The 26614-nt window shown below is 45.1% G+C and overlaps 1 protein-coding gene across 2 annotated transcripts in view; it reads left to right on the top strand.

The window, feature by feature from the left end:
• The window catches only part of LOC142573154 (uncharacterized), a 240980-nt gene extending 216590 nt beyond the window's left edge, over positions 1-24390 (top strand). For both annotated transcript variants that reach the window (XM_075682704.1, XM_075682705.1), the window contains exon 5: positions 20677-24390. In XM_075682704.1, coding sequence (XP_075538819.1) covers positions 20677-21193 — 517 coding nt within the window. In that variant the 3' untranslated portion in view covers positions 21194-24390. The remainder of the gene's footprint in view (positions 1-20676) is intronic.
• Positions 24391-26614: the final 2224 nt, after the last annotated feature.

A 26614-nucleotide genomic window follows, 5' to 3' on the forward strand; every position in this document is an offset into this window, starting at 1 on the left:
GGGCGCTATAACGTAAAACTATTCCAAACTTTTCTATTCCAATTGTGAAATCAGCCCACCGCGATTGGTCAAAAACTTTTTTGGACCGCCCCCTCTTCCCCTGTCTGTCACGCGACGTCACGAAAACCGTGATAGCTCCCCATCTGATATGACGTGTACGCACTGATTATGCATAATTTGACCGAACAAAGGAACAATAGTTATTTCTCATTCGACGCCTTTTCGCCATAAACCCTCGACTATTGGTCAAGAGTTTTCGGGCTGCGCCCACTTCACCTGCCTGTCACGCGACTTCACAAAACCGCAAAAACTCACGACGTCAAAATGACGTGTACGCGTTAAAGATGCATTAATACGCCGAACATAACTGAATTTTCTTCTGAATAGCCGCAGGCTGCCCTGTTTCGAAAGGAATAAAAGATGGCTGCCGCCGATCGCTGAGACACTCGCTACTCGCACCTGCTGGGGAACAGGGGTGTATTTGCGTGTAATAAATCTTTTGGCGTGTCCGTGTAACGTTTTGGAGAACTTCCGACACCTTCACGACCTCGTTCTGCCAACTCTTTTTTGCTGAGGATCCGCTTTAGCGTCATTCTTAAGCTTCCGTTGCATGCCGCCGCGATTGTCGACGAGCCACCGCAACCTAAGTAAGAGAAAGAAGGACCAATCGCAGACACTGGCACTGCCCTCTTTATCCGGTTATCGATTTTCTGTGCACTGGCTCGGCCCCATCGAATCCCTCTCCACTTGAGCATGCTCCTCGCCTCTTGTGAGTCAATTAGATAAGACAAGCCGCTCATTGTAGGCAATGTTATTCGTTTTTCAAGCCAACAAAGGTGACCTCCTATGAACGAGAGGATCATTTGATTGGTTTGTCCAGAAAACCCGGCGGGTGACCGCCCAAGGCTTGCGTCGGCAGTTACGCAAATTTGACCTCATGAGATTGGAATGAAAACATATTGGAATGGTTTTACGTTATACGGCCCATGATCTGCTAGTTTGACTTTAATTACGCCGCTCGCATAGCGCTGCTGTCCGAGCCAGACGACAGTATGGTCAATGCAGGTTTTCGTTACTCTTGAACCCAAATATTCCTCTCTAGTGTATTCATTAATTACATTGACCAGTCCATATTCTGCTAGTAAATTAAGATAATCTGTCACTGCTTTCCTAGACACCTGCATTATGTCGATATTCAAATCCCCTACCAGTACAAGCTGCTTCTGATTCATATATTTCTTCAACAGAGAGTTCAGCTCCTCTAGGAATAAATCTGTGTTCATGTTGGGAGGCCTGTATATCGCACATACGGTGTAGGTCACATCTACTTTACTTAGGGTGACAATAATGACTTCTGCATAATGAAAAGCTAGTTCGAGCATATTAAAAACCCAGTTATCCTTCACAAATACAAGAACTCCTCCTCCTCTTCGATTTTCTCGGCATAAAGCAATCTGTGTGTAACCCCTGAGCGTGTATCTACCTTGTTCACTTGCATGCAGATTAATCTCGGCAATCACAATTACATCGATGTTAAAGAGTCTCGTCTGTAAGCATGCGCATAATTGATACCAATTTTTTCTTTATGCTGCGCACATTTATGTGTACTAAGCCAAGTTCTTGTTTTATTTTGTTGTCATCTAGGGTGTTTGTAACGTGAAGGTCCCTATCATGAAAAGAACTGAACGAGGCCATCTAGGACATTTTTGCAAGATCATTCTTTGTGGTAATGCTTATCAGACTCGCGCCTTCCGCCTTTCGAACTAGAATCTTGCCGTTTCGTGTCGGCCCTGTAGGGTATGAAACGTTCGATCTTAAAGTGGGCAGTGCTGCATGCCTTATTCTATTTCAAAGTGCATGGGCTACGTCCGCATGCCCGCAAGCGTCGTTGAGTTAATCTAACAGGCCTTAAACTACAGAGCGTCTTTTTAGCTTCTGCTTATATATTTAGCGCCAGCAAATAAGGACAGAGGGAGACGATACCACAATGCGCATTGTGTGTCGTCTCCCGCTGTCCTTGTTTGCTGGCGCTCTTTCCAAGCCAATTTACCAACACGCCCAACAAATGGCAATGTTTATACGGTGTTTTTTAGTGCACAGTGCCATCGTCTTACCGTGCTGAGACGCGAGAGAACACTGCATTAATCCGTGGTCGCATTACAAGTCATGTGTGATATGCCACTGCTACCATTCCAGGGTTTATGCTTGTGCAATATAAAGTGCTATAAAACATTCAATATGCAAAAATGATTTGTTGAACTATCTTCCGCTGTGTATTTCATCATGCAACTGCATTTTTTTAGCCAGGCGTTGTTCCAGCGTACATTTACGTTGTTTTCAATCTGCCATGTTGGTCATGGTTCTAAGCATAAACTTGCTGATGTCCACTGCAGTAGGTCACCTAGAATATGTAGCCGACATCATCGGCGCTCCCATCGACTTTTGCAAGCCACGAGCCAGCACACATGATTTGTCAATACGTTCGAATTTTCCATGAGAAAGCCGAAGTTCGATACAATCTGGTTGATATTAAATTTCAAGAACATCATCGTAGGCCATATATATTTATATCTGCGCGGCTTCCAAAGCACGAATGAACAAGGAAGTAACCGCACCATGCACATTCTTCTCAAGTAGCACGCCGACGGAGTACTTCATGCGAAAGTCGGTGTGCTTTCGTTTTAGTACTATATGGTGCCGTGCGTAATACCAGGGAATTAGACAGTGCCATAAGTCGGCGTTCATAAATTAGGGGGCCTGTAACGTGAAAATATTCCACTATGTTTTTATTCCAATATCGGGACGCCAAATTTGAGTAACTGCCGACGCAAGCATTGGGCGGTGACACGCAGGGTTCTCTGCACAGAACAATCAAACGCTCTCCTTAAATATAGGAGTTCACTTTTGTTTGCTTTAAAAACGAATGCTACTGCCTACAGTGAGCGGCTTGTCTTATCTTATTGGTTGACAAAAGGCGATGAACACGCGCAAGTTGTGAGGGATTCGACGGGGCTGAGCCTGTGCACTGAAAATCGATAACCGGATCTAGAAGGGGGTGCCGGCGTCCGCGAGCGGTCCGCTTTCCCTTAGCTTGTGGTGGCTGGTCAAAAACCGCGGCGGCATGCAAAGGAAGCTCAAGAATTCCCCTAAAACAGATCCTCATCAAATAAGAGTTGACAGAGCGTGGTCGTTAACGTGACGAAAGTGCTTGAAAAGTTATACTGCCACGCAAAAGCTTTATTGTACGCAAGTAAGCCCAAGCTCTCGGGCATGTGCGAGTAGCCATTGCCTGAGCGAGCGGCGGCAGCCATCTTTCTTGCCTTTTGGAACGGCGCAGAAACGGCTATTCATAAAAGGAAATCTGTTTCGTTCGCCATATTAATGCGTCTTTACCGTGTACACGTCACTTTGACGCGGTGATGGAGTTATTTGGGCTTGTTGGTATAACATCATGATACTTATAGCGCGTGCCTGGTGTATTTTCTTGCATGATGCACTTCCTTGCATCTTGCACGCCCATACCATGCAATATAGGAGCAAACAATTAGGCCAAGAGACTTTATGCAACTGCGAAACACACAGAGGAGGTTGCTAATAATTGAGATGCAAGCAAACATCAGGCACATATAGTACATTGATGTGGCAATGGCAGTGTAACAGCCGTATGACACTACATAAAATTATACCCCATATAGGTGAGTACCATTCCAGGTGATCCTCCACCTAGAAAAGCTGAACTGAAAGCAATCAAAGCAGCACTTGCAATGCAAATTACACCCTGCACAACACCCTGCACACCTGCATGGATTCACCAGAAACTCTCTGGGCCGGCACATCACGTGAGATTGTCAGGAAAAGGAGAAGATTGACACGCGACTTGCAAGCTCATGGCCAAGAATGAAATTGCGGGATACATAGCCATGCAGATATTCCAGGACGCAAGCGGGCTTATAAGCCCGACATAAGAATTGAAAACTGGACGAGGTGGTGTGTATTCATTATTAATTAAAGCGCGACAGACAGACAACGGACAAGAATAAAGCGCTCTGTGCGTTCACTTCGGTCTTGTCTATCGTAATTCTGTTGCACTATAGTTAATGAATCCATGTGGCTGCAAAGGAGGAGAATGATACTTCCGCCCAAGAGCCCGATTTCACATCCAAATCCATGCGTGTGCACGCACGCACACACACACACAGAAATGTTGCAAGGGGGCATAGCATGAAGCAGTATCAACAGGATGACACTAGAGATGGATGAGGACTAATATTCAAGTAAGATTCATTGTAAAAATGTGGTGAGGAATACAAATTACCAGAAAAAAAAATATTTTAAGGCTACGCACACGTGCTCTGGGAGTGCAGAGACGCTCCGCCCGATTCTACCCACGACAAATGGGAGAAGACCATACGAAGCCCGCTCCTACAAGACCAGCAATGGGCCATCCAGCAGGCTCGCGCTGCGGCCGCCAGGTACTCCCTGTCGGTCCCCGCGTGCGCCCTGCAGGACATTTATTAAAATTTTTCCAATCGAATCTTTGAAGGCTAGATAAAAATTGGTGCTTGATGGTGCCATACATAAATAAAAATGCTACAGAAAGAAAATACAGAAAAATTCCAAGTGCACGAAAGAAATCATTACAATTACCAATCCTGTATGCCAGAACCTTTCAAGATATACTGTTCTTATTCCAATAGACAGAATGACAGCTTGCTTATGCCAGCACACTCTTCCATTTCCATGCCATTAAAAAAAAAGGGTTTCTTGGAAGGTAGCCACATGCGTATTTGGTGATCACAATGTTTTTTTTCCCCTGGACTTGTATATCTATATGTATTTTCTCCCTTTCCCACTTTTATATTTGGTTTCATCAAGCACTAGTTCTTATCAGGTTTGATTGCTGTACTACTTTCTGGTAACCTTTATAAATCTGTGCATTTTCACAATAAACTTTTAAATTAAAAGTTAGCGTACCCTGTTCTCCCTGCTTCAGACTATACGAGTACATTCTTCCTACATTGACCAAATAAAAGACTTTATAAGGTAGACAAAAGCATCATAAGGGCCATTAAAGTGACTTGTTGCAGTCTAAAAAAGTTAAGAATAGCCTGAGTGCAAACGACACCAGAGAACGCATAGGACGAACTAGAAAACCAAGATATCTAACAACCAATAGCCTAATGTACACGCCGAGTAAATGCTGGCGCACAAGCAATAAACCGAACATACACAAAAAGGAGAAGCCAAAATTAATGTGTGTTTCCTGACAGGAAATGCATCCATTTCTAACGGAAGCCATGCTGACAAGATTGACCCCGTACTTTTAGATCTACAGCTTCCATAATTTCTCTAGGCAGCCGACCTGCACAGAATGCTAGCTTTTTCCTCTACAATGCAAGCTCAGCTGTCGAGAGTGCATTGTAGAGGAAGAAGCTAGCATTCTGTGGAGATCAGCTGCCTAGAGAAATTACGGAAGCTGTAGATGCAAAGACATTGGGAGAATCTTATCAGCATGGCCTCTGTTGCACTTTCAGAGATGGATGCGTTTCCTATTAGGATCTGTATGGACATACATCCCTTTTTGCTTCTGCTTGTTGTGTAACTTCGATTTATTGCTTGTCAACCAGCATTTACTCGGCATGTTCAATAAACTTTCATCTGTTAGTACGCCTCATGATCGTCTTGGTCTCTAGCAGAAAGGTGTTCAATCTTTTCACAGTGAAGCTGTATATGCCTTTTCAAAGCACTCATGGTCCGATCCGAAAAACACTAGTGTAGGGGCATGAGCCATTGTATTCGTCTTTGCATGATGGACGGAGAAATTTCTTGTTGGGTAGACATATAAATGCTTATGCATATAAAACATATACATTTATCTACGTATTATTGCATGGAAGGGACACAGAGGAGGACGGGGTTAAGACAAGATCATGATGTGATAATTATCTCACAGCAAAGGTGTGGTGGGCTATTGACTACACTGATAGTGACGTCGTTTCTCTCTCGCAGCAGGGCGCGCGAGCAGCAGTCTCTCTCCTACTTTGCAATAGGTTCAAAATGTGTCCCTGTAATTATTAAATAAAATGTACAGCCCCTTTGTGTCACCTGGTAACTACAGTGCATAACCGAGTCTATAATACCATGATTAACGCATTGAAAAACACAAATGAGTAACATAATTCAGACAGACTTTGATGGACCCGCTGGATTAAGACAATGAACCACTCATTGCACTCTCTATGATGGGGATCTTGCGAAGCGCGATGTGTGGCATTCCAAATAAACAATGTGATAAACCCAAGCCAAATGTGTGCATAACCTCATTAAGAAACACAGACATAACCAATGATGTAGAAAGACTTGAATAAACTGTCGGAATTAACCCAGTGATAAACACCGGTGCCGCATATTTCAGCTTCGCTGGTTTACTATCTGTGCAGGGAGCATGGGCAGTAATTTTTTCTGCTATCGTTTGTTAAGTATTATATTATGTTGTGCCAGTAAAACACGTTGGGCTAGTTCCTGCATTTTATTGATGCTGCTTTCTTTCCTCGTTTTTTCTTAATGTTATGCCCTTCTTCCTTTTGTAACTATTTTTTTATTCCCCCTCACCTAATATTCTAATCTTGCAGCCTAAGAGATATATGAATAAATAAGTACATAAGCACACGTAATTCGTTGAGTTGTTGAGTTGAGTTGTTGTAGGCTACTGGTGGGATTAGCCTTGCAGTTGCTTCCGGCAATTGCTCCACCGTAGCGACACTTAAAATAAATAAATCACATAATCAGACACAGACCTCCCAATTACAAATGGTCACTCCTCAGTTCACCATGTGAAAGCCAAATCCGTGTCCTGTAGGTAAGTTAACAGAAGGCGAGAGACCTCATTCCTACACAATCGGTTCCCGCGCGGGAAAACAATGTCCTGAAGAGAACTGTGAGGAAGTCCTGTGTTCTTGAGGGACCCGAATAACACCCTCCTTTCCGCGTTATACACAATACAGCACATTAGGTAATGTTCTATGTCACCGCACACACCACACGTTGAACATAATGGTGATAACGCCAGGCCAGTCTTATACTTCCACGCAGGGGTACGAGCAGAGCGCGCGCGAATGCGGAGCAGTAAGGTGGCTTGGTTTCTTTTGATACCCTTGATCACACATGGCTTGTGAGGTGAGCTCCACAATGAACTGAAGTGGCATGACACCGCTTCTCTGAAGAGTCTCTTGTCTCCTTGAGGCACTTTTCTCAAAGGATTCCCAGACAGCGCTCTATGGGCGAGGCTGTCCGCCATCTCGTTGCCTATGATACCTATGTGTGATGGCACCCATTGGAATCGTATAGAGAAGCCTTTGACGCGGAGATTTTGCACCAAACGTAGGGAGTTTAGAGATAAGGCATCAGTAGGGAACCCGTGCTCTAACCTTTGAAGGGCGGATTTCGAATCTGTAAGGATGACAACAGGTTGAGGCGTACAAAACCATAGCTTTTTGAGAGCTGCCTCAATGGCAACGCTTTCTGCTGTTGTGGAGGACCCGACTGCAGTGAAGCGAACGGACCAATCATACTTCAAGGAGGGAATGTGAAAAGCAGCTGCACTAGATCCTCTGACCTTGTCCACAGAGCCATCAGTAAAAATTTGAAGATGACGTGCAGATTCAGTTTCAAGATGTTCCAGTACGAGCGAACGCGTTGCCGCCAAAGGAGAACTCCGCTTAGCACGAACGTGAGGAACTGCCAACTGCCAACGCAAAAGACCAAGGCGGTTTCAACCTCTTAGTTCCACCTCTAGCGTCAAGACCCAGGTAACCAAGAGTATTAAGGGCCAAGTACGCTCGGGACTCGGATCTCTTTCGAAGGCGCTGTAGAAGGGCTCGGCCGGCTATACATCAAGTGAGTTATTTATATCCTTGTAAGACGGCCGCATCTTTAAGGCGGTACTGTCCCTATGGGAAGAGTACGGCTGCTCCGGCGCCGGCATCTTTAAAGGGACAGCGCCATCCGAAGGAAGCCAGCGTGGCGGAGGCGGCCATGGCCTTGCAAGGTGTGGAGCTGCCAGACATCAGGGACGATAAGCAGTCCAGTGCGTCATCATCGATCACTGGGGACGACACAACTATCGTCGACCCTGACGAGGGAGTGGCTGATATGGCGGAAGTGGACAGCGACGGCTTCAAGGTGGTGAGTCATCGGAAGCAAAGAACGGTCGGAATCCCAGTGATAGCTTTGCCAACAGAGAAAGGTGTTGATTTGAGAGAGCGCAACCCTATCAGGCTCTTCGAAGCCATTAAAGTACTGCTGGGATCTGCCCCGATTCGCAGCCGCTTCACATCGCAAGGCGCTCTTTATTTAGATATCGCAACGGAAGATCAAGTGGACATTCTTCTCCGGTGCTCTCAGACTGGTGACATAAGAATTAAAGCCCGGCTGCCCCACTCCTACATGACTAACACATGTGCTATTAGGGGAGTACCAGTGTGGTATTCGGAAAGCGACCTTCTTGACTACTTGAAACCGCAAGGTGTTCTGCACGTCAAACGTCTCATGCGCTGGGTGGAGACTCAAGAAAACGAATGGGCAGCGAAACCTACTAACTCTGTTGTGATAACGTTTGCTCCTAACACCGAGCGCCCCGAAAAAATTGACCTCGGTTTTACGTAATTCGTTCATCTGCATACACTTCGCACCATTCCTTGCTCAGCAAACGTCACTGTGTTGATGTCTCGCAGTGTGCATCTACATTAACGTTTGCATTTCTGTACAGTTTGAACTGTGTGCTGCATAAAGATTACATGACTTCAAGGTTGTTACCTATGCGGCGCATAAGCAAACCTCGCAAAAGATGACAGGTTGGATTGTTGAAAATTAGACAAATTGTATATATCGCAGTTATTTCGACAGCATTTCATTGACCACTTGAGAAAAACTTCACTTAGCATAGATTTCAACAGATACACTGAATCTGCAGTTTCTTTTTTGCTTATTAATGTGGTTGTTACTGCATGGCCACATTGTAGATTTGAAAACAAAGTTCAATAAATTCGTTTGTTGCAACATAAATGTATGCGTAGATCGCTGCGATTGCAACACCAGAACTTGATACAAACATGCAGACTATAGGATGCAGATAAATTCCCAGGACAAACTCCAGAATGTTTGCATCCTGATACTTATGAAAGTGAACAGTTTCATTCCATGCCTGTCAGTGAGAAGGAGAAAAAAAATTATTTGTGTTCGTGGAACAAAAACGCATTGATAAGCTTAGAGATATAGTCATTGTTTAATAGTTTCGAAATAGATAATTATAGCTTGCGAGCGACATTGAAGCAGCCTTTCGACAGCGAGAAAAGGAATACGTTTTCCCAGTCCTGAACATCGAATTGCAGGAGTTGCAAAGAGGCATAAAGCTCTGCCAATATGATCTATTTAGGAATACCAAATTGGAACAACATTGCGACTTTCATTTGTAGTTTCTGTGGCTGGAGCAATCTAGTTTGAAATGACCCCCATAACCATGTCTTAACGATGTTGCTCTAATGCAGGTTGAATGCATGACTAGCTTAATATATCTGGATGATTGCTATAAATTACAGTGAAGAAACTATAATATGTATTAACATTAACATTATAATAATAACATTTATTCCCACAAAACAGGCTAGCTGTGAGCGGCCAGCGAGGCTGAGGCGAGAGCAGAAAAACCCAACGGCAAGTGCGCCTGCCATGGGCCTACGATCCTGCATTAGGGATAGCGCGCATTGATATGGTCTTCTTGTTAGAAGTTCAGAGTATACTAGCAGTGCGAGATACAGGAAGACAAAGTGGACGAGAAGCGTGTCTTTTAGAATGATATATTACAGCATACAGGTTATTACGAAAGTGACGGTAACTGCTCAAAACATTTGATGCGTGAGCTTTTGCGCCTTTAGAAATATATAGAGAGGACTTCCATATGTACATTCACAGCACACGCACGGCGATGGACGAACCAGGCTAGCGCTAAGGTTGAATTTCACAAAACAATTTCTCTTCCACGTTTAGTAATCAAACAGATCATTTGCGGCTTCCTTCAGGGACACACGCAGGCTTTCAGATTGGTGCTTGTTGTGGCGTTTGGCGCAAGAATAAGGCTAGGATCAGGCAGCCCATATGCGCAATCACGAGCAATATACACACATCATTTCACCACGAAGCTGGCACCAAGCACGGGTAGTGCGAGGATCTTGTTTGGCTGACACGACGACTTCGTGGTGAGGGTAGCTATATGAACTTGTCGATAAGTCATCTTGTAGATTGTTGTAGCGCAGGCAGAAGAAAACGGTCATATATGTGAGGAGAGACACCACACAGCGCTCAACCACCTGAGAACAGCTGTTTACGTACGCCATGTCGCATTGAACTTCAGAAACCACCGTTGCGCACTTCAAAACAAATGTGAACCTGTTTTTAGATTACTAAACGTGCGTATTCGTCATCATCATCATCATCAGCTTGGTTACGCCCACTGCAGGGCAAAGGCCTCTCCCATACTTCTCCAACTACCCCGGTCATGTACTAACTGTGGCCTTGTTGTCCCTGCAAACTTCTTAATCTCATCAGCATCATCATCATCATCAGCCTGGTTACGCCCACTGCAGGGCAAAGGCCTCTCCCATACTTCTCCAACAACCCCGGTCATGTACTAATTGTGGCCATGCCGTCCCTGCAAACTTCTTAATCTCATCCGCCCACCTAACTTTCTGCCGCCCCCTGCTACGCTTCCCTTCCCTTGGGATCCAGTCCGTAACCCTTAATGACCATCGGTTATCTTCCCTCCTCATTACATGTCCTGCCTATGCCCATTTCTTTTTCTTGATTTCAACTAAGATGTCATTAACTCGCGTTTGTTCCCTCACCCAATCTGCTCTTTTCTTATCCCTTAACGTTACACCTATCATTCTTCTTTCCATAGCTCATTGTGTCGTCCTCAATTTGAGTAGAACCCTTTTCGTAAGCCTCCAGGTTTCTGCCCCGTAGGTGAGTACTGGTAAGACACAGCTATTATATACTTTTCTCTTCAGGGATAACGGCAACCTGCTGTTGATGATTTGGGAATGCCTGGCAAACGCACTCCAGCCCATTCTTACTCTTCAGATTATTTCCGTCTCATGATCCGGATCCGCCGTCACTACCTGCCCTAAGTAGATGTATTCCCTTACGACTTCCAGTGCCTCGCTGCCTACTGTAAATTGCTGTTCTCTCCCGAGACTGTTAAGCATTACTTTAGTTTTCTGCATATTAATTTTTAGACCCACTCTTCTGCTTTGCCTCTCCAGGTCAGTGAGCATGCATTGCAATTGGTCCCCTGAGTTACAAAGCAAGGCAATATCATCAGCGAATCGCAAGTTACTAAGGTATTCTCCATTAACTTTTATCCCCAATTCTTCCCAATCCAGGTCTCTGAATACCTCCTGTAAACACGCTGTGAATAGCATTGGAGATATCGTATCTCCCTGCCTGACGCCTTTCTTTATTGGGATTGTGTTGCTTGCTTTATGGAGGACTACGGTTGCTGTGGAGCCGCTATAGATATCTTCCAGTATTTTTACATGTGGCTCATCTACACCCTGATTCCGTAATGCCTCCATGACTGCTGAGGTTTCGACTGAATCAAACGCTTTCTCGTAATCAATGAAAGCTATATATAAGGGTTGGTTATATTCTGCACATTTCTCTATCACTTGATTGATAGTGTGAATATGGTCTATTGTTGAGTAGCCTTTACGGAATCCTGCCGGGTCCTTTGGTTGACAGAAATCTAAGGTGTTCCTGATTCTATTTGCAATTACCTTAGTAAATACTTTGTAGGCAACGGACAGTAAGCTGATCGGTCTATAATTTTCCAAGTCTTTGGCGTCCCCTTTCTTATGGATTAGGATTATGTTAGCGTTCTTCCAAGATTCCGGTACGCTCGAGGTCATGAGGCATTGCGTATACAGGGTGGCCAGTTTCTCTAGAACAATCTGTCCACCATCCTTCAACAAATCTGCTGTTACCTGATCCTCTCCAGCTGCCTTCCCCCTTTGCATATCTCCTAAGGCTTTCTTTACTTCTTCCGGCGTTACCTTCGGGATTTCGAATTCCTCTAGACTATTTTCTCTTCCATTATCGTCGTGGGTGCCACTGGTACTGTATAAATCTCTATAGAACTCCTCAGCCACTTGAACTATCTCAACCATATTAGTAATGATATTGCCGGCTTTGTCTCCTAACGCATACATCTGATTCTTGGCAATTCATAGTTTCTTCTTCACTGTTTTTAGGCTTCCTCCGCTCCTGAGAGCATGTTCAATTCTATCCATATTATACTTCCTTATGTCAGCTGTCTTACGCTTGTTGATTAACTGCGAAAGTTCTGCCAGTTCTATTCTAGCTGTAGGGTTAGATGCTTTCATACATTGGCGTTTCTTGATCAGATCTTTCGTCTCCTGCGATAGTTTGCTGGTATCCTGCCTAACGGAGTTACCACCGACTTCCAATGCACACTCCTTAATGATGCCCACAAGATTGTCGTTCATTGCTTCAACACTAAGGTCCTCTTCCTGAGTTAAAGCTGAATACCTGTTCTGTAGCTTGATCTGGAATTCCTCTATTTTCCCTCTTACCGCTAACTCATTGATCGGCTTCTTATGTACCAGTTTCTTCCGTTCCCTCCTCAGGTCTAGGCTAATTCGAGTTCTTACCATCCTATGGTCACTGCAGCGCACCTTGCCGAGCACGTCCACATCTTGTATGATGTAAGGGTTAGCGCAGAGTATGAAGTCTATTTCATTTCTAGTCTCGCCGTTCGGGCTCCTCCACGTCCACTTTCGGCTATCCCGCTTGCGGAAGAAGGTATTCATTATCCTCATATTATTCTTTTCCGCAAACTCTACTAATAACTCTCCCCTGCTATTCCTAGGGCATATGCCATATTTGCCCACTGCCTTGTCTCCAGCCTGCTTCTTGCCCACCTTGGAATTTAAGTCGCCCATTAGTATAGTGTATTTAGTTTTCACTCTCCCCACCGCCGATTCCACGTCTTCATAGAAGCTTTCGACTTCCTGGTCATCATGGCTGGATGTAGGGGCGTAGACCTGTACAATCTTCATTTTGTACCTCTTATTAAGTTTCACAACAAGACCTGCCACCCTCTCGTTAATGCTATAGAATTCTTGTATGTTACCAGCTATATTCTTATTAATCAGGAATCCGACTCCTAGTTCTCTTCTATCCGCTATGCCCCCGTAGCACAGGACGTGCCCGCTATTTAGCACTGTATATGCTTCTTTCGGCCTCCTAAATTCACTGAGCCCTATTATATCCCGTTTACTTCCCTCTAATTCCTCCAATAGCACTGCTAGACTCGTCTCACTAGATAACGTTCTAGCGTTAAACGTTGCCAGGTTCATATTCCAATGGCGGCCTGTCCGGAGCCAGTGATACTTAGCACCCTCTGCTGCGTGGCAGGTCTGACCGCCGCCGTGGTCAGTTGCTTCGCAGCTGCTGGGGACTGAGGGCCGGGGTTTCTCAGCCGCCCACCTAACATTCTGCCGCCCCCTGCTACGCTTCCTTCCCTTGGAATCCAGTCCGTAACCCTTAATGACCATCGGTTATTTCCCTCCTCATTACATGTCCTGCCCACGCCCATTTCTTTTTCTTGATTTCAAGTAAGATGTCATCAATTCGCGTTTGTTCCCTCACCCAATCTGCTCTTTTCTTATCCCTTAACGTTACACCTATCATTCCTTTTTGCATAGCTCGTTGCGTCGTCCTCAATTTAAGTAGAACCCTTTCCGTAAGCCTCCAGGTTTCTGCCCCTTACGTGAGTACTGGAAAGACACAGCTGTGATATAATTTTCTATTGAGGGATAATAGCAAGCTGATGTTCATGATCTGAGAATGCCTGCCAAACGCACCCCAGCCCATTCTTATTCTTCTGAATATTTTAGTCTCATGATCCCGATCCGTGGACACTACCTGCCCTAAGTAGATCTATTCCCTTACCACTTCCAGTGCCTCGCTACCTATCGTAAACTGCTGTTCTCTACCGAGACTGTTAATCAATAATTTAGTTTCCTGCAGAATAATTTTTAGACCCACCCGTCTGCTTTGCCTCTCCAGGTCAGTGAGCCTGCATTGCAGTTGGTCGCATGAGTTACTAAGCAAGGCAATATCATCAGCGAATCGCAAGCTACTAAGGTATTCTCGATTAACTCTCATCCCCAATTCTTCCCAATCCAGGTCGCTGAATACCTCCTGTAAACACGCTGTGAATAGCATTGGAGAGATCGTATCTCCCTGCCTGACGCCTTTATTTATTGGGATTTTGTTGCTTTCTTCATGGAGGACTGCGGTGGCTGTGCATATTATTTGCTGCTAATCAAGAAAAGTCAATAATATTATAATATAAACGTTATTTTTTCGTTACAATAAGCTATTTATGCAGCGTGTGCCACGAAACCTGGCATAAGCAACCCTGGCCGTCGCACCAGTCGCATTGTTCAAATTGCATCATGTGAAATTGGCGCTCTAAAAATCGCATTGTGACACGTGCGACTGCACCAATTTTAGTGGTTATAATCGCAGCATGTTAAACAGCCTTTAGGTGAAACCAGCCATGTTTTCGCGTGCACTCCACCCACGCGGCTGATAGCTTCACCCGCACTGGGACGACGCTATCAAGAAATGCGCTGGCAGCGGGGAGCGAATATTTCGTCTGCTTCTCGCTCATACGGGTCACTGAAATTCGAGATTACGCTGCCCCCAATACTAAACGCGCAGGAAGGCAGCTTGCATGGTTCCACGCCGTCTCGGCACGACCTGTCTTTGCACACGCGGCAGATTACCTATACAGCAAGGTGCGCGGCAGCGTATGCGCTCAGTCGCAGCTATGCGCGCTAGCAATGGAGAGGCGCGGCAACTGGCCCCCACTCCGCTCGTCCCCTCGCGCGCGCTTGATCGGATTAACGCGAGCGAGCTCCCTTCCTCTTTCCTATGCTCACGCAGGAACGCAACACCACGTAGACAAGAGAAGGCGAAAGCGCTCGGCAAGTGACATCGCGGAGAGGAGGCTGGCGGCGTGCTCGGGGATACGGATTGAATGAAGGGATCGCGCCCTTACGGGCACCTTTGACCAGAGCCCAGTTATATTTTTTTAACCATAGTTGAGCAAATGGCCCACAGAGAACAGAGGGTGTTCCAAGATAATTTTATTTATGCAAAACTATTTATGCGCTGCATTATTAAAAAGCCCGTCCATAAAAAAATGAAATGGTTCAATTTTAGAATTGAGAACGAATTTCGGTTAAATGATGAGAGAGCGTGGCTTATACTGAAAAGTCACAGTGCTGTCTTCTTCTTCAGATTAGCTTCTTTGCCTTGATTTATCGTCGGCGTCAAAGAGTTTGCCGTTCATGCGACCACAAAAACTCTTCAAGAAAATGTTAGCACTGCACCATAACACATACCTTATGACAACTTCGTTGGTGTGCCCTTCTTCCCATTCGGGACACATGTATTTATTCCAGTCTAGATTAGGCTCTAAACGAATAATTTCGCTTTCGAGGCATTATTACGTACAGTACCAAAGTCCACATATTTCCAAGACCTCAAATTAGTTTAGCAATGGGGATACAAAACATTCGTGCAACTATTTACAAAGAAACAACTGCCTTATTCCGCAGAATTCCAGCTTTTCTCTTCTTTACCTTAACATTGGCATCCAATATTTTGACATTGATCTTGCGGAAACATGAACGCATGATTTTTCGGCCCCGATTTGTAATTGCTCCAGCAATTGGGCACGCAGTACTTATTAGGCATATCCTGGCAACCTCCCAGTTGTTTAAATACTTGACAGGAAAGACGTGGAGGATGTCAGTAGACGCAATGCTGAGACTCTACAGAGCTCTCTTTCTCTGTTTTTTTAAGATACAGTCTACCTGTACTGAACAACACCTGCAAGACAAATATTCGTGTTCTGCAGGCAGCACAAGCTCAAGCACTGAGAGTTTGTCTTTTGTTTGCCCAGACGCACGTCAACGGAGGCAACTATTGCGATTGCTCGGGACCATCCAATGCAAACTCAGATCACGGTGGAAGCCCTGAGAAAGCATATCAGACATTTTACACGTGCCCCCTATCACCACCTTGCAACACTACCTTCAGACAGGCACCAAGTATCCTTCTATAGAACTATCGTCAAGTATAACGACAAACTTCCTTCGGGCTTCACCGCTGCATCTAAACCATTGATACCCCCTTGGTGCTTTGTCTGCCCCACAGTCCATCTCAGCGTACCAGGAATCGGGAAAAAGTGTGAGCTGTCGTCGCCTGTGCTCAAACAACTGTCTCTGCTTCTTCTGCACGAGAGGTCCGCGGACAGTACACATATTTATACTGATGGTTCCACAAACATCCAGTGTTCGTCCGGTGCTGTGGTCGTACCAGCAAGAGGTATTACCCTCAGCTTTAGGACTGACCACCCAACGACATCTACATCTGCGGAACTAGCTGCTCTTCGCGCTGCACTTTGTTTCGTCAATCGGGAACCTCCTCGACAATGGTCAATTTTCAGTGACTCAAAGGCAGCCCTATAATCTGCGCTATCAGCTCTACGTCGCGGGCCATTCGAACAACTCGTGCTTGATATTAGATGCCTACTCCATACATCACATGAGAAAGGACATCACGTGACGTTTCAGTGGCTGCCAAGTCACTGCGGCGTCATAGGAAATGAAGCCGATAAAGCCGCTCGGACAGCTCTTGAAGAAACACAGGCAGAGGCCATACCACTTTCACGGTCCAACGCAGCCAGCAGACTTCAAGTGCTTGCGCAGGAGATCACACTCTCTCTATTGTTCACACCAAGCAGCCAGACCAACCGCAGCAATCAACACGACCTGCCCTCATTGATGCATCTCTGTATGCCAAGTGGACTCGCCGAAATGAGGCCACCCTGCTTCATCGCTTATGCCTAGGGGTAGCCTTCACGAAATCCTACTCGTTTCGCATTGGAATGGCCGACAACGCTCTCTGCAATGCGTGTCTTTGCGAGGAGACGCTGGAACACATTCTGTGCGACTGTCCTAAATATAATTTTCAAAGACAGTCCATGGCGTCCGTTCTAGCGCACCTGGAAAATAGACCATTGTCAGTTGCAACCATTTTGACATATCGCCGACAGAAGACATCGCAGCTGAACGCGACGAAGGGACTACTTCGGTTTATGAAGGATACGGGCTTGGACAAGCGGCTGTGACAGCGATGTCGCGTACCGCGCAAGAGTGACGGAGTGTAACTGATGATGTGTTTGCTGTATTATGTGCTCTCTCTCTCCTCTCACCTTTCATCCCCCCCCATCCCGCTCCCATGTGTAGGGTAGCAAACCGGTTAGGTTAATCTGGTTAACCTTCCTGCCTTCCTTCTCCACTTTTTCCTTCCTTCCTTCCTGGCATGAACGTAATTCACATTCCGCGGCAATGAAGGCTTCTTGGACACACAACCGCAATCGCAGCACAAGCGCAGACTACATGCACGGTTCGCGCCCAGAAAAAAATTGCGCTCGGAAGCATGTCGCAGCATGCCAGGGCTTTTCTAACCCTGACGCTATCCAAGGAGTGGTAGGGTTCCCGGAACTAATCGAGTTGTTATCGCCGTCGTCGCCCACTCGGCCTTCCACGTCTCATGTTCAACTAGGTGCGCCGCTCGTAGCTGCGTAGCCCGCTGCCCGGAACTTCTATGTGGACCGCTTCTGCGTGACGTAGGACAAGGGGCATTTATAATTAAATGTTCTTTCCACTCTTTCCTTGTCATGTATAAGCGAAAATACATATCCTTGCTGTTTAAGAAATTTGGCATAAAGGGCTGTGGACTATTTAATTCGTAAGCCGTTTGCGAAAAAGCCACATTCCATGTGTCTTTCTGCGTGAGGTTATAAGGTGTTTCAGGTTATTTTCTTAGTTGGCATAATCTTAGGAAGTAATTGTTTTATTTTTCAGACCGTGCGCGTGTTTTACGAAAAGGTTACAAGTGTTCTGGTATCCTATGTGAAGCACTCTAAATTCTGTGTGAACATCATGTGGGACATCTGCAATGTATAGGATTGCCTTTTTTTGTAGCGTGATCAATTTTGTTCTTTCGCGCGATATCTCCGCACACAATTATAGAATAATTTATATGTGATTGAAAAAGGACATTATCTATAAGTAATTTTGAAGTGCACAACATGTCTGGGTAACATTCTTGGCAACATCATGCGCAAGGGAATCCCACTTTGAATGTTCAATGAAAGTAAACCCCAATATTTTACCATATCTTACTAGCTCAATCTTTTTATCACCGAGACGTAGGCGTAAGTTATGACAAATTTTTTCGTGAGCTCGTTTCACAAGGACAGCTTGGTTTTTTTTAGCATTGATAGCCAGAGAATTCGCCCTAGTCCATGGCAATTACTGTTGTAGCGTGTCTCGAGCAAATACTTGGAAATGAGATATATTATCAGATTGAAAAAATAAAAACAAGGTTCCATCGGCGGCGTAAACTGAACATTGGCCACTGTGACTAACTGGTACTGTATCGTTTACGTAGACGTTGAATAATGCGGGGTCAAACACGCTGCCCTGAGGAACGCCAGTACTTAGGCACGGTCAGCAAGAGTGGCGCAGGCGGGTTCGCACGGACAGCTTTGCTTTAAAATGCACTCATATATAATGTCAGAGAAGGACTGCGGAAAGCAAATGTGTTGAAGAAAAATTACCCGGGCTTAATTACATACCAAGGCAAGGGTAGGAGATGCAGGCGAGGAGGGACTCTTATTGAAAGGACGCTGCATGACGTCATCCAGAGCCGCGAAAGGACGGCCACATTACGTTGTCCGACCAGCCCAGGATTGTGCGCTGGGTAACGCTACTCACGGTCATGCGTGCGTTCCAACCACGTAACAATAAAGAAACTATGCACGAAGGAAGCGTGACACGTAGTGCTTCCCAAATCTTTCACTATGCAGGCGATAGAGCAGACCGTCGAACAGTGACAAGGGAGGTAACATGTAATCTTGTTTACTATAAAAGCGAAAAGTCCTTGCATTCGTATATGCTGTGCAAAACACCGCAGACTACACGACAGTTAGAAAGACAGTAGGTAACATTGACAACAGTGTCAAAAATACTATTGCACCTTCGCGATGTGTCTTAAAATTAAAAAAAGAGAGAAGCGTACTTACTGTAAGTCTTGATTTCAACTGCTCGCATATTACTCGATGTTCGCATATTACTCAATGTTCGATTCGCAGATGCTCGTATATTACTCGAAGAAACAAATGCACCTCTGAGCACGTAAAACATTGTACCACAAGCTGTGAACGCGATGTAGTGCCAATACCGATTCATCAATTAAGCAGCCGCCATAAGTAGATCAGACGTCAGAGGCAAAGGGCGGAAGCGCAGATTCCGAATTTTTTGTCGCACTTTTGAATGCAATGTGTCTTGATTGTAGAGTGCACAAGCTAACATTAGCCAAGATATTGAACAAAAATATAGATTTCAAAAACGCGGTGCAAGATACAAACTTGCCCAAAAATAGCTTCGCTAAGTTTGGCTTGAACACACGGTGTATTAGTGGTAAAATTTTTATCAAGAATGGCATCACAGCAATTTTCTTTCTGCTGCGGGCAGAAGCACAGTTTTTCCGAACTGACTATAACTGTCCAATAGTCAATCCAAGTCACTATACAAAAGATGAGGTCACGATCATTAGATTACGGGCACCTTGGCCTTTACATCACTCACGATCTATCATGGCACAAGCATGTTGAATTTATAACTTCTAACGCTAATCGCACGCTAGGCTATCAACGCAGAAACTTTTATGCAGTTCCTGTATCTTTAAAACTGACGCCCTACAAAACACTTGTTCAATAAAAATTAGAATATGCCTCGGCCATCTGGGATCCCCCTCAAGTATCACTTACCCTCTCCCTCGAAGCCATTCAGAAACGCGCGTCCCGCTTTATTCTATTTAATTACTCTCGTCATGCTAGCGTAACACTCATGAAGCAAACCCTTAACATACCGGAACTTTCAGTACGTCGTGCATACAGTCGCCTCTGCCTTTTCCACAACATTTACCACAACCAGGTATTAAAAGAAAAACTTCTCACTCCTCCTTTCTACTTTTCATCCCGCAGCGATCACCTTCATAAAGTTTCCGTGCCATTTTGTTGCACGAACGCGTACTGTTACTCTTTTTTACCTCGCACCTGCAATGACTGGAACCACCTCCACACATCGGTCGCTACTATTATAGACTCATCGAGGTTCAAAGCTGCTGTTTTCCATGCCATCTAACAAATATTTTATTCATTGATCTGCATTTTTTTTCTGTGTATATGTACCACTCCTTTCTGTAGCGCCTATTGGCCTTGAAGTATTTAAAATAAATAAATAAATAAATAAATAAATAAAAGACACCGTAAAGCTTGGGTAACCTTTGACACAATATTTTATGTTATCACTAGCGCGCACTTTTGCAACATGTGGAACACGTTGTAGCGAAAGCACAGTTTTGCGCCTTGCACTGTGTTCTCTATTTGCTACGAAAATGATGAAAATGTGTTCCAGCGTCAATTTAATGAATATCAAATGTGTACTGCAGGATGCGGGCGGCACGCCTCGAGGTCCCGGGCCGTGGGTGCGAGAGGCCTTCCTTCTTCTCGCGTGACTCTTCATCCGGCGACACAAGCTCCCGGCCTCCCAACAACATCGAAGAAGAACCGCGAACCACGGGACCCGCAGCCTCGTCTTCGTCATCTTCATCGGAAGAGAACTATGACGACGTACTGGATTTCGCCAAAGAACTGGCGTCTAGCAAGCGAAAGTCCCTCGCCGGGGGCAGTTCCCGTCGTAGCAGCCGCGTCACTTTTTGCGCCACAGCCGCCATCTTGCAAGTTCCCGGCATTCCCAGCCCTCGGTCGGGCTCGCCGCGTTCCGGTTCACCGCGCTCAACTTCGCCTCGCTCGAGTTCATCGCTCTCGAGTCTGTACCCTCGCTCTGGCTCGGTCAGCTTCTTCGCCGAGCCAAGCTTCATCCAGGACGTGGTGAACGACTACGACGACGACGCAGACGACGAGGACGATCTGGAGGCCACCGACTGCGGAGTGGACGCTAGGTAGCCGCGGCGAGGCGGCGGCGACTCGACCGCCGCCTGCTTGGTGGTGCTGCCGCGTGCCGGGCCATCCCGTATTGTAGCCGCTCCAGTGTCTGGTACAGGGATGCTGGAGACGCTGCTTTGAGTATTCCCCTCAGGATGAGAGCGCCAACTCGTACAGGAAGGAAACTTATGTGCGACCATCAATGCGCTGACTGCGCAAAACCACAAACACATTCAGAAACACAATGACCATGGGGCTAGCGTAAACACATACAGTGTAAACCAGTTCACCCAATCACGGGTGTTTTACTGTGTATATAACCAACAATTTTACATCTAGCAAAAAATCACTGGCACAAATAAAAAAAAAACCATTCAAAGGACGCGTTAAGTTGCCATGAGTTTGTTTTCTGTAAAGGGTGCAAAGCATGCCCTAAAAGCTTAGAAGCCATGCATCCACGCGCTTTTCATTGTTGCAGCATGCGATTCCAGTGAATGATCATTAGGCCGCGCCTCCTGGAAATAGAAGCACTGAAACGTAGCATAGTTACTGCATGGAGCGCGTTATAGAGGTCACTAAAACTCACTAGAAAAAAGAACGGCTGAGTTTTTCTCTACTTTGTAACTGATACTCACATTACGGTACTGCGAAGGCCACAGAATCGACAGAATTATGACATTGAAGCGCAATCTATACACATCAGAACAACCCCAACAAAGAGAACACCTACGCAGGTAATATTCTCATAGAAGAGCTGTTCGAGCTGTCTAAGCCGCTGTACCTTCTGACAGACTTATATAGCCATGGTGTTTCAACCTGAAATGTAGGGCTAGCGGGGTAAACGCTATGCTACAGAAACAGAAAAAACGTATTCACAGAATGCTTGTTTCACCTAACTCAGCTAAAAGACAACACAAAACCACACATATCTGTTATATAAAGTTGCAGTATATTGAATAGCATTCGGCTAGCGACTTCTAATTAGCAGCACAGTGGTCTGCAACAAGAACAGATTATTTTACCGCTCATAACGTCCTCTGCAGCAAAAGAGTGTTTTAGACGAACAGTACGTCCCTATGGAGAAGGAGAGGTTCTTGTGGTAATCGAGACAACACCCGTATTTTTGCAGCTTTCCCATTCTCGAAAGGATGGTCTTGGTGCTCGAAATCCCCTTAACGATGTAAAGTAGTCTACAGTGCAAGAAAGATTGATCACCATTATATTCTATTTATTCTGCTTGGAAAGATTTCCAGGGACATGAGGTGCCAGCCAAGTGGTCCATTACAGAAGTAATAATGGTAATGATGCGTTTGTAGGACTCTGCTTGTTCTCTTCGTTAAAAAGAACACTAAGAAGTAGGAAAAAATATACATGAATGGTACAGGCAGCTTAATTTATTGTATCAAAGAGAGGGAGTGAAATGATTTGATAAACCAAAGACATTTGAACCTTTGCGTACTTGGCTGTGCACTCACAAGTAGCTTGGGGCATTCATTTTGCTTGTGGACGCTGAGCGTTAGTACCACCTGAGTACATGAAAAAAAGCAGAAGGCAAAGCTGCGTCGCGCAAATACAAATTTCGACTCAGATATTTAACAGGGCCAAATAATAATATAGCAGGTTCATCAGTTTCTTTAGGACTTGTGAATTCATTAGACATTAGTCACAGTGCCTATAAAAATTGGCTGTCAGAATAAAGCAGCTACGCTAACTTCAATCAAAACAACATCATATGAAAGCTCACTGTGCTGTTAGCTCACTTTGACATCACAATGCTGCGGAAAAATCAATCCATGTGAATGATAGGAAACCGAGAAATGCAAGCGGCGGGAACTTCTCCACAGAAAAGCTTAGCTGCTTAGGGCATAGCTTTCATAATCACAGTTTGACCACGGCTGCGATACCGGATACTTGAGTGCATATGATTATGCAGCGTGCCCCGTGCGCTTACCAACACATAACTGAGAAGCTCCCAAGACGCTTTCTATTGCAGTTTCTGTGGCAAAGTACGGAGCATGAAAAAAGCGAACATGAAAGAGGAGACACCGAGAAGCAGGCATTTCTCTGTGTCTCCTTTTTCATGTTTGCTTGATTCTTTGCTTGACGCTCTGTAATTTGCATTTACCATAACGTGTATAGTAAGCCTAAACACCAACCTGATTAAGAACGATTACTATTGGAATATGTTTCAGGAAACGAACGGTTATTGATTCGTTTTGCAAGATATGGTATTGTAGATACTGTATGGTGTTTTTAGTTCTTTCATTTCATAACAATAATGACTCGTTGAGCGCTCCGAATTTTGGTATTTACTTTAGGCACACGTGTAAGCGCCTCGCGCTAAGGCCAACACCGTGTCGCAGTTAAAAGGCGTAAAGGCATGGTGTCTTTCCGAACCATTTCCATGCTCTTGGTGTGATTTGTAGTTCATAAAAAAACATTGTACATTAGTTCTATTACTAACGTCCTTATTGTGATTTTGCTCTTCTCGTTTTGTAATGTCCTCGAGGGTTTTCTGTGCATGCCTTCAGCGTTCTGTCAGTCCACCGTATTGTATCACGTGTGCTGTGTTCTATACTCATGTTTTTATAGCCGCTCTTCATTGCAGTTTGTCAAACGTGTTATAGGAACGTTTTCAGCGGTTATGTGTCTCCCAGGTGCAATTATACCGTCCCGGCTGACGCAAATGTATGAAACAATCCAAGGTTGAGTATGCTTTGTGCGTTAGTACACGGAGAATCGCTAGCTTTTATATCACTAGCATTCAGGGTATTATGATGACCCTTTTCTTAGACGTGACACTTCATTATTGCGAAATAAATCGATATTTATAAAAAAGTGCCACTCCCGAAAAATGTTATACAAATCGCTTTCACCTATGAAACTGCACATTACGTCTTTCCTGAAGGCTGTTTTCCGGAAAAGTTCTATCATGAAGCCCGCCTTCTAACTGGTTGGGGTGAGTGACGGTTGGTCCACGGTAGAAGAATGTCCTATATATCTAGCGCCTTAATGTAGTAAAGGTGCCTGAGGGTAAATATATAGGCGTAACCATGGACCAGTGCCCAACACGGCCCGAGCCTTCCCTTTGAAATTTCCGTCAAATCAGATCGCATCGCTCGTATTTTAGAATCGCAGGCTTTGTCAACCACATCAAGCTAAAACACTTCATAAACACGCTCTTATTAAAGCGAAGTTTGCTTTGCCTGTTGCTTCGTCTTTCCGACTTCTGCTGCTGCCGTGGCTCCTGTAGATGGTGCTATCTCGCACACCGCGGGGTGGGGTCCGTTAAGAGCCTGTATATAGATAACAGGTGCGAGTCAGAGAGGAAAGGCGACCGGAGGAACTCGTTTCACCCCACCGCGTCAAATGTGCACAGTACCCTCTCGAGCTCCCTGGCAGTCACCGTTTTAGCCACTTGACAGCTGTAATTATCCGTCAGTGCCCTCAGAAACACTGCAGAAACTGCAGAGCTTCCCTTTATATTGACGTGCCAGGCCAAAGCGTACTCAGGTAGAAATGTAGCAAGTTGGGAGCAGAATAGGCAGTTTCCATACCACGGAAAGGGGGGAGGTGATGTGAGAAGGCAAGGAAACCCTGCTACTATAGGGCAGCGGTTGCGGGGAAGCTAGATAAGCTTAAGTTGAAGATGCGGCACAGCACGTTGCTGCTATTTGTGAAAAATAAACGCCATGCAAATATGTCAAGCAACTTGCGCACGCCGTGCAGAAGCAGAGCGGCATTAAATACAGCGCCCCGCAGGATCCAGGAGACACTACGGAAGCTGTCGACATTCATATCAACACTTCTGTGCCCGCCGCGGTAGATTTTCGGCTGTTGCATTGCTAGAGGGCACGGATTTGATCCCAATCACGGCCACCGCATTTCGACGGGGGCAAAATAGAAAACGCACGTGCATTTAGACTTTGGGTCACGTTAAAGAACATCACGGTGCCAAAATTAATCTGGCGTCAGCCACTACGGCATGCGTCATAATCCGATTGTGGTTTTCGCACGTAGAGCCCCGTAATCGAAGTTTAATACTTCTGTCACAATGCGATGTGCCATGGGAGGCAATGACAAAGCTGAACCCTCTCAGAGGCTATAAAATATGGCGCAACACAACGCGTAAAGCAAACACCTCTGTGTTTTCTATCTACGACACAAACAGCAGTGGTGCACCTAAGGTAACGTTGAACATCAACTCACCACTCTCGTGTTAGCCTAAAGGTTAAAGAAATTAAGGTTTAGCGTCAACGTCACCGCTAATTATCGTCAAACAAAGCATCCAGCACGGAAAGCTTCACTTACATCGATTCCCACAGCGCATGGGATCTGCATAATTTTTCTTGGTTAGGCTCAGTCACTGCCCTCCTATACCCAACAAGAAAGACATTGTAGTTTGGGGTGAGACAAGAACAGACGAGTACCGTGCTTTAAATGTGCCAGGGGGGACCAATCTTTGAGAAGGAACTGGAGCAGATCAATTTAATGTCGCTGAACAGTCCCAGCAACGACGGGTAGCCTTAACTCCATGGAATCAGTGTCTATGGAACAATATTTGTGTCATATTATACGCTGCTATCAAGCACCGATCCCTGCATTCAATTCAGGAAACTGGGCTCCCCGCAAACAGAGTGGGGTGCTGGGAACATCAGTAGACTATTCAATACATCATCATCATCATCATCATCATCATCATCATCATCATCATCATCATCATCCTGTTTTATCTCCACTGGAAGACGAAGGCCTCCCCCTGCGATCTCAAATTACCTCTGTCCTGCGCCATCATAGAGGGCATAATGTCTTGAGAATATGCACCTTCTTCTGAAGCTTTTGCATTGGTTAAGCATAAAGTCGGAAGGCCGAACTAAGCTGCATTAGTGAAATTTGCAGAAAAACATTATGTTATCAAGCATGCTTGCTCTATGAAACTGAAAGTGGTAGCAGAAGGAACAGCAGCTTTTTCTAAAATAATGATAAAGCAATAACTATTTAATTTAGGAGCTTTTATTAGGTCACAATTAGGAAAGTGTACGCAGTCCCATCTTGGTCAGCCACCATGGTGGGTAATTCTGCGAACTGTTGAGTAAAAAGTTGAAAAGCATCTTACTGCTCGTCAATGCCTATTGCGCTTGGATGATTTCCCTGCTTGTGAGAGCATGGCATAAAGGGCCAACAAACTTCAGTAGTAGAATATTGTTCTTTCTCATCATTACTACTTGATCAAAAAGAATACTCTGTTGTGGCTTTTTTTCTGAAATGGATTTACAAAGTAGAAGAAGCGTTTGTAATACATTTTTATACGAAAGCCATACAATAAGAGTGTCATAGACATACTTACGCCTGAGGAACTTAGGCTATTCCCGAAAACTAACGGTATAATTCAATCGGCGTGTTTGTTGCACACTCCATTTCAAACTGAGAGGGCGCATTCAA

Source organism: Dermacentor variabilis, chromosome 2, assembly GCF_050947875.1.
Source record: "Dermacentor variabilis isolate Ectoservices chromosome 2, ASM5094787v1, whole genome shotgun sequence".
NCBI lineage: Eukaryota > Metazoa > Arthropoda > Arachnida > Ixodida > Ixodidae > Dermacentor > Dermacentor variabilis.